The sequence below is a fragment of the Platalea leucorodia genome (assembly GCF_965183815.1).
Source record: "Platalea leucorodia genome assembly, chromosome: 7".
Lineage (NCBI taxonomy): Eukaryota > Metazoa > Chordata > Aves > Pelecaniformes > Threskiornithidae > Platalea > Platalea leucorodia.
The window spans coordinates 45,829,107-45,837,930 of record NC_138829.1 but is presented as its reverse complement, the minus strand read 5'-3'; the positions used below and the strand labels follow the sequence as shown (position 1 = coordinate 45,837,930).

Sequence of the window (8,824 nt, the reverse complement as noted above, 5' to 3'; positions counted from 1 at the left end):
TGATTTTTGGCTTCCGTCCAAAAAAAAAAACATCACAGAAACTAGCAGCAGAAAATCCCATTAGCTCCTAACTTATCCCTCTTTTTTAAGGGTCAAAGAAGTTTTTTCTCTGTGGTCTATTATCCAGATGGGCAGTTGTTTCCCTGGTTTTGGTATTTCGGTTCTCTCTCTGGGCTTCTATACTTTGGGAGACTTGCCTTTTTTTTTATCTTTTGTTTTCCTTCCTTTTTTAATTTCATTCATTTTCTCCATTGTCTTCCTTCCTTCCCTAAACAATCCCTCTTCTTCTAGTTTCTTTACACTCTTCACAGATTCATGCTGAAGTCTGTCTGAGTAACGGGGTGTACCAACTTACTTGGCTTCTAGCTTCCACATCCTGTGAAATAGCTAGTGCAGTGCTAGGCAATGGCATCTGCATGGCAATCTCTAGAGCATATGTCCTCTTCTCCCTGCCCTTCAGCTGTATCTCTGTTGTATAATACAGGGTCTGTGCAGGGCTTTGTTTCATCCTTGGTCTTATGAATAACACTACAAAAGGGAGCTCTGGCAAAGCCCCAGCAAGCTCTGAGATCCCTCTGCAGTGTGAGCAACACAGTGTTTTGCAGACAAACTGTAGGACAGCCAGGCTTTCAAAGGAGAAGGTTCTTTTTTTTCCTACAAGTACAGGGCAAAAAGGTCCAACTCTTGCTAGGAAAATATCAAAATGGTACTGGGATCTGAACTGAGGTATGGTCCCACACACTGATCAGAGAATGCACTGGAAACTCCTCAATATTTGGACATAGACCTTCATGTCTATTTAGCAAGATTCAGGTCTGGGTTTCAACTGGAGTATGAGCTGGAAATTAATGGGATTCCTGCTAAAATATGCTTCTTTTTCCTTTCAGATACAATGATGACACCGAAGGTTCAGATCATGTTTGGCTTCCTTTGCTGCATGATGTTTCTGCCTACAGATGGCTTTCCAGCAGACACCAACACTGAATTTCGCTCTGCTTTTTCTGTGGCCAGAACCAGCAGCATGGAAGGGAGCTCTGAGATGGTCATTACCTTTGACAAAGTGTATGTGAACATTGGCAATGACTTTGATCCCAAGACTGGATTGTTCCGCTGTCGGATCCCTGGAGCCTACTACTTCTCCTTCACTGTTGGGAAATACCCAAAGAAAAACTTGTCTGTCATGCTGATGAGAAACAAGAATGAGGTGCAAGTGATTGTGTATGATGAACATCACCGCAAGGAACGGAAGGTAGCCAGCCAGAGTGCCATGTTGCAGCTTGACTACGGTGACACAGTTTGGCTGCGTTTACATGGAGACCCCAAGTATGCTCTTTACAGCAACGTGGGCCCCTATACAACTTTCAATGGCTACCTAATCTATCCAGACACTTCTGCCTTCTTCCAGAACGCTCTTAGCTCTCAAGAGCTGGGGCCACACCATCACACTATTCAGCAGCTTCCCGGAGAGCAGAATGAAGCTTCACAACGACATGTGTTATCTGATCAACCAAACAGAGAGCAAGACCCTCGCTCTGCATTTTCTGTTGCCCGCTCACAAAGTCTCCTGGGGACAGATGACAAGGAAACCCAGCATGAGCCTATCACATTTGACACAGAGTTTGTGAACATTGGAAAAGATTTCAATTCCTCCACTGGCATCTTCTCATGCCGTATACCTGGTGCGTACTATTTCTCCTTCACCATTGGCAAAATGCCCTTTAAGACTATGTCAGTGAAACTTATGAAGAACCACAATGAGGTGCAGGCCATGATCTATGACGACAACCACTCCAAGAGGCGAGAGATGCAGAGCCAGAGTATCATGCTGCCTCTGCAATATGGGGACACTGTTTGGCTCTACAGCCATCAGCATGATGGCTATGGTGCCTACAGCAACCATGGCAAGTACATCACCTTCACGGGCTTCCTGATCTATTCAGAGGCTCAGCCAAAATGGCTTCCAGGTGCCAGCTCACCCCAAGGGTCAAATAATTAAATGCAGATGTGAAAGGAGCGTAAGAAAAGCCAAGGTGCCATGAACTTGGGTACAGCTCCTCTTCGGATATCATCCTCTACTTTGAGCATGCTATCATGTGTCCAGTGCTTTCCTTATGCTGCACGCTTGTGCCCTGTCCGCAGGGCCACTGCTGTGTCTGCCATTCATCCGTAGAAAGGTCTTTACAGGTTGTGTGTGTGTGTCCTGTGTTGGTGTTTGATTTAAGCATAAAGCATGAGGTAGTTTTGGGGCAGGGGTGGGGCAGTGTAGTGAGATGCTGAGGATCAGAGAACCACTGCAGTAATGTTACTGCAGGTCCCCAGCATCCAGAAAGCAAAGGATGTGGTGACTTTCCTTGCATATCTGGGGAGGGAATAAATGTAATGAAAATGAATGTAATAAAAATACAAAAGATGTAAAATTTTCTCAGACTGGAATTTGTTGTTACTTCTGAGACTTGTGTGCTTGTCACTGCCTGAGGTACCAGCTCAGACGAGAAAGAAGCACGGTGATCATATGAGCTGCGGTATGCGTTACTCAGCCAGTCTGTGTGTGTACACTCTTTTTTATCATTTGTGTGTGTGAAGTGTTGGTACCTCTTATGATTTTATTGCAAGTTTCACAATATTTGGTGCTTTTCTTAATCTGAAGCTGCTGAAGTCAAGAAGCTGTGTTTGAGAATCTCAGCTTCCATTTAATGAAAATTTAGAAACAAACAAAAAAGTAGGCTTCTAGTCCTTGTAGTAAAGGATGAGGGCTCAAATCTATGAACGGTCCATCCTCTGAAAGTTCAGAAGCAAGGTAAATAAGAAGGATAAAAAATGTATTTTTGAATCTCTGAATATTTGGGTCAGGATCAGGCTCATAATGTGTGAGTAGTATCATGCCATGCAATGGCAGTGTTGGCTGCAGGGGCATTAGATTCTCCAGAAATTAGCTCCTTGAACACAAGGGTATGGCTAACCTGCCATATGCTGTGCTGGTAACCTAGTGCAAAAGGGATCGAAGGTACAATTAAGTGACATTTTCAGCACCTGCGTTCCAGTGGTTTCTTACACGCTGTGTTCTGCCGAGCCATAGTGCTGCTGCAGAGAGACTGGTGTGGCTGTGGAGGGCACTGGTGTGTTCCTGCAGGGTGGTTGGGACTGACGGCAGGGTCCACCCGGGCAGGTAGTAAGAAACCAGAAGGCTGGAGACTTCATCGTGGTGCTATTGGTGCTGTTTCAGTTGAGCTGAACTCTGGTTTGTCTCCCAAACTACATAAACTGCAAATGTGCATCAACCTGAGCATGCACGAAACTTCGTGACATCACTTGAGTTTAATTTATAATCTGCTCAACAGATAGCAATGCTCTTAAACTGATCCTAACAAAATCCTGGGTTCAAAACAGCACATTTGCATCTGAGTCACCAGGCCAACCCCCTCAACCTTCATCCAGACATTCATATAGCTCAGACCGTATATTCTCCAGCAAGACAGTGTTTTCATGCACTAGTGCCACCCCAGCTCAGCCTTTTGATGATGTTCTCTGCCCAAACTGCACTTATCTGCGGCAGCTCCCTGCCTCCCTGCCTCCATCACTCCATACATATCCTAGACATTAAACACTGGGGACATATTTGGGAAAAGGATGAAGGGTAGAGACTGGAGGTATGTAAAAAAACAGCGTAAGAATAGAAGAACTTTAGGTCGGACACTGGTATACCAGAAGTTATACTTCAAATAAAATGCTAATCTTAATTCCTACATCCTTTGCAGGGGGACGGGGGGGATGGGGGAGACGGGAGGGGGACAGGGGACCCAAACAAGAAACAACCAACCTGCTTTATGAACTGTGTAAATCTGTCTTCTCCTGTCATAGCCCTAACCTGACCTCGAAAGCCATTCTCTGTGGCATCTTGCTTCCAGGCTTCTTATTCCTGCCTCGCCGTTTCTCCCTTCCATCTGTTGGGCAACAACAGCTTGGAAAAAAATTAACTAGGTCAAAAGCTAGCAGTTCCCACTTTGAATGTCACACATGCCTCCTTTGTTGAGCATGGAAAATTAAGAGTATATTGATAGAAAGGGAATAATGGATCCCATCATCTAAGCACATGCAAAGAATGTTCAAAATTAATGTACCTATAAATGGCAGCAGGAAATCCAGTAGGAAGAAAAAAAAATCCAACCCCTCCCAAGTAGATAATTACATTTATTTAATTCCACATTGCAATGTGTAAGACGGAGAAAAGTTAAAGATCTCTTTCTATAAAATAATTATATTTCTGATTTTGAGGATAGAGATTGTGTATTTATTACATTTGGCTTGTAAAGTGTCATAGCTGTCAAAAAAAACTTCATAGAAGAGGTAAAATCTGCTGAAGAAATAACTAGGTCATGATCCTTAGGAATTTAAATGAGGTTTAAGGAAGTATGTTCCAAACTGATATCTGACAAAAACAGATGTACATGTGTAAATATGATATGCAGATACTAGAAAGCTTTGTGGAATACGTACATTTTCAGGTTGTTTTTTAAAGAAAAATTGATATATGAGGTGGGAAATTACTACGGACACATAAAATGTGATGCCACGTGAGCAGAAAGCTGAAATTAAATATGTGACCTATATCATGAAACACAATAGCATCTGCTTAGCTGGTTACTGGAGAGGAGAAAAGTTACTGTATTTGGCTGAAACCACAGGGGGAATATAAGGAGGCTGAACTGAAATATCTGAAATGAAGTCAGCCAGGAGACCCGTGTAACATCCTGGAAAAAACCTGCCAGGGCATCTCCCTAGTAAGCATCCGTGATCAAGATAGATAACACATCTGAACAGCACTGCTCCCTTCAGCACAGCCCACTTATAAAACAAACAAACAAACAAAAAAAAAACAGGAAAGGGTGAAAGGCATTTTATAGTTTTGTCCTATTTCATTTAAAAATAAAAGCTTGTGTATAAATCCTTAGACGGTTGCCAACGCAACGCAGAAAGCGGGACAAAAATGTGTGGTGTATTTGGTCAAAGTCCTGAATAACGTGGAAAGCATTTGAAATAACCGAGGATGCAGCTGAAGTCAGGTGGGTCCTTTCCTACCCTAGTTTTCCTTACTGAGTGTCTCTCTTGGTCCTGGCCAGGTTGGAATGATAGAAATGTTTCAGGGATGCTAAATGCGAAGGTTTCTCCTTCCAGGGCCAGGAAGCCAGGAGGAGGGTGGTGTTTGCAGGGCAGAGCCCCTTGCACAGATCGCGAAACATTTCATCAACCAGCTGAGAGAAAAAACTAATCCAGAGATTTTTATCCAGACCCTGCATGGAGCGAACCTGGTGGGCACAATAAACGCTGGTGAAAAGGAGACGGTCAAACTCTGTTAGAGGCAAAGGGGTATCGATCAGTGAATAATATCTCAGGTGCTGCTCGATCTCTGTTGGTGTTTTGGGAACTTCATCCTCTAAAATCTGCATGAACCGCCGTGCTGGGCGCAGGGAGGCCAGCTCTTCATCCCGCAGCCAGATTGTCCTGTTGGCCTGAATATCCAGCCCTCCCCAGAGCATCTGGAAGAGAAGAGCAGCGTCTGCACGGGAGGCCCAGCCCAAACCCTCTGCCAGTTATAACTGAGCTGTAAAGCCGCTTGCAACGCTGCCAAATCTCAGGCCGGACCGAGAGGCAGCCGCTCCCTGACTCGCTGCCCACGGCCCGCCTAGTCCCACTCCATGTCCTTCTCCGCCAGCCCCACACCCCTTTTCTGACCAGCCCCACGCCTCGGTTTCCCCGTGGGACCCGTCCAGATCTTGCCTCCCACCCTGCCTCTCCCACGGGGGTCCCGCCCGCAGCAGCTCCCTGGTGCAGCTGCCTTGGTTGGGGGGAGTCCCTTGTCCCACCCCAGAGCTGTGCGGTGCCGTGGAGGGGGTGAGAGCCCCCTTCAGCTGCACCCCATGATGGGAGGGAGCACAAATGCAATTAGGGCATTGCCAAGGCGTTTTCCAGGTGCTCTCAAAAACCGACAGGGATGAGAACAAGCAGAACGTGTGAGTTTTTACGTGCAGGCAGGTGGGAGCACAGGCGCTAAGAGTGCCTCGGCCCATGGGCCCCCAACGCCCGAGAGACCTCTAACATGACGTTGGCGTCTTCTGGGCCGCGACGGGGTGCGTTGGCACTGGCACCATCCCTGCTGTGAGGATGTTCATCTGGAAGACATCAGGCAGAGTTTGGTAGCACAAGACCATGGCCCTTCCTGTTTATTTTTGTCATTTGGTTGTCAATAATGTCTTCAATATTTCTGAGCTGCCACTCATAGTTTGCCAAACATGACAGATGCTGACCACGGGATTTTGATGAGCAAAACAAGCTTTTTAAGAGAAGGAGGAGTGGTTAAGGGAGGCAAGTGTAAGTTTTGGATATGACGGCCCTTAATCCTGCCAACAGAGCTAAAGCATACGGCAGCAAAGGCACTTGCTTTGACAGGCAGCGCAAAAGCCCCTCACGCTGAGTATGGGTGGGTTTTGAACTGATGGGTTTTGGTTGCTTGGCACTTTTTGCTGGAGAAAGTAATGTTGCCCAATGGAAGGAGGGTGCTGGGAGGCTCCTTGACCTGCTCATGGGAAAATAACCTGATGCTTACCCTGGTTTTATACTTCTTCCCTGAGCATCTGCTGCTGGTGGGGGCAGAGTGTGAGGGTAAAAGAAACATGGTCAGATCCATTATAGCTCTTTTCATGTCCAGCTAATTCCTTGCTGGGCCGCCCAACATCATTTAAACTGGGAAAAATGGATACAAGGCCAGAGGAATGGGAGTGATATTAATATGAGAGTCACATTAAGCCCAAGAATTCTTCAATTTTCATTTACTAATACTTCAAGTGCTTTAACTTGCTGCGTTTATTTTGCCTTTATTATTTCTTTCTTTGTGAAAAAAGGAGACACAAGTAGCCTCAGTCCAGGACTGTGAAAGCGAGGCTGCATCCCCTCCCTTCTCTGTGTTGATCAGTGTAGTCCTGTAGCCAAGACCCTTTTCTACTTCTTGCAAACTCATCCTTCAGGTCAACAAACATGAAATGGAAAAAGCTCATATAAAACAGTAAGCTCTCTGACACTTTTTTTTTATTATTATTTTTATATGGATGAAGGCTTTTTTATATAAAAAAGAGGGAGAATTTGAGTACTCCAGAGCAGGTTCTTATAAAAAGAAGAAAAATAATTTAATACTGTATGTATGTGATGACTACTACCAAACCCCACTTCCAACTTTCCATTCTTGATTAAAGCTTTTCAGGGAGATGTACAAGCTGCCTGAAGAAGTGCACTGCCACCCCCCAGGCCGTGGAGGTCTGTTTCTCTACACAGCTGCAGGCTCCCTGATCCAAGCCAGCTGTGGCTTTGGAATGTGAGCAGGGCTGTAGCTGCTCTCTCGTACTCCTCCATGGATGTGCCAGCAAGGTTTTAAGCTCAGGTAAAGATACTACATCGTCTGAAAATATCTTTGCTGGGCTTCTCTCTGCTCACTGATCCACTAGGTCCACAGATCCCTCTCCTGAGAGATGTCTGATTGGCTGCAAAGTCAATGAATTTGTTGAATAGCCACCAAACTGCTGCTATTAGTGACTGTCTTATAAATATATGCAGTGTTAGATTTTTCAAGCAGAGTAAAACAAAAATTAAGCAAAGCATAACAAATAATGTATTGAAATAATAACATAAATGTCCTCTGCAGATGGGAAAATGGTCCCTTACTTTATCATTTAACAGGGTTTTTTGTCCCAAAAAGCATCTCAAAAACCCACAAACATTATTGCAGGGGCAGGCTGTTTCAGCAGAGACCCAAGAAAACCCTCCACCTGCCGCCAAAAATAGCAGCAGGTCTTCAACCTGCAAGCGGGTCCTAGTGTCTCCCCCACTGAACAACCTCAGCTGGGACCCCAGCTGCTGCGCTCTCTCCCACGTCAGCACAGCTAGCTGAAGCATTTGACCATATCTGAAGAAGTAGGCAAAGCGTCGTGCCCCTAGCATTGTATGAATGTTTGCCAAGCCGAGAAGCCGCATCGCTAACAGGTGCGATTCCTACCTGTCAGCCTCTGGGATCCAGCAAACACGCACAGGATCAGCCAGGCGTTGAACTGCGCCTGGGCCATAGCAGCGCTGCCCGGTAGCGGCTGCCACCCCCTCCGCAGACAGTGCCGTGCGTGAAGTGAGAGCGCTTTGCTGTGGCGTCTTCCCTTGCTGCTTCTGGTCCCAGCAGCCTCTGTTGGAACGGATCCATCTTTCTCTGTTTCTGGTTGCGGTCCTGGGAAGGGCTTGCAGTTTAACTTGCTGACCCCGAAAGATATTTTCCATCATATTTTGGAAACTTGGACGACTTTGTTGTGAAGTTTTTGGCAGAATTGTTTTAAGCTTCTTTTCCAAAGACTGATTTCCCACTGTGATTTATTATAGGAAGCAATTAGTTGCAAGAAATTCACTACACGATTGCCTCTGAACAAGGGGGGACCTCCTGGTCCCTTCAGCCTCTGCACAGCACCTTTGTCACATCTCTGTGACACTTCTGCTCAGATCCTTGGCTTCATTTTCAGTTTTCCTTTTTCCTGACTTTGAAAATCTGTAAGCAATCCTGAAATGTCACAAACAGATAAGGCCGGCAGTCTGTGGAGATCCATGGAAGTGCAGTAGCAGCCAAAATATACAAGCAGGCAGAAGAAATGTTACTTGTTCCATTCTGTATCAAACCTCCCGGAGGAAGAACTCAATATACTGACCTAGCAAACAGCAAGGATCAGAGCCTGCGAGGCTTCAGCACCTCATCATCCTCTCCTGTGACAAGACTTCTGGGTTACGATGAGCACAGTCTGCC

The 8,824-nt window shown here is 45.7% G+C and overlaps 2 protein-coding genes across 2 annotated transcripts; one reads left to right on the top strand and one right to left on the bottom strand.

Moving 5' to 3' along the window:
* Nucleotides 1–892: 892 nt before the first annotated feature.
* C1QTNF4 (C1q and TNF related 4) lies at nucleotides 893–1,996 on the top strand (the record flags this gene model as incomplete). The annotated part of the gene is made up of 1 exon (XM_082317078.1): nucleotides 893–1,996. The coding sequence occupies one exon, from the start codon at nucleotides 893–895 to the stop codon at nucleotides 1,994–1,996; it is 1,104 nt and encodes a 367-aa protein (XP_082173204.1).
* Nucleotides 1,997–4,956: 2,960 nt separating this feature from the next.
* Nucleotides 4,957–8,434, bottom strand: FAM180B (family with sequence similarity 180 member B). The gene is made up of 3 exons (XM_082317277.1): nucleotides 8,042–8,434; nucleotides 6,088–6,167; nucleotides 4,957–5,534 (listed from the first exon to the last, which is right to left on the bottom strand). Exons 1-3 carry the CDS (start codon nucleotides 8,106–8,108, stop codon nucleotides 5,088–5,090), a joined length of 594 nt encoding a protein of 197 aa, XP_082173403.1. The 5' UTR covers nucleotides 8,109–8,434; the 3' UTR covers nucleotides 4,957–5,087.
* Between the last annotated feature and the right edge of the window lie 390 nt (nucleotides 8,435–8,824).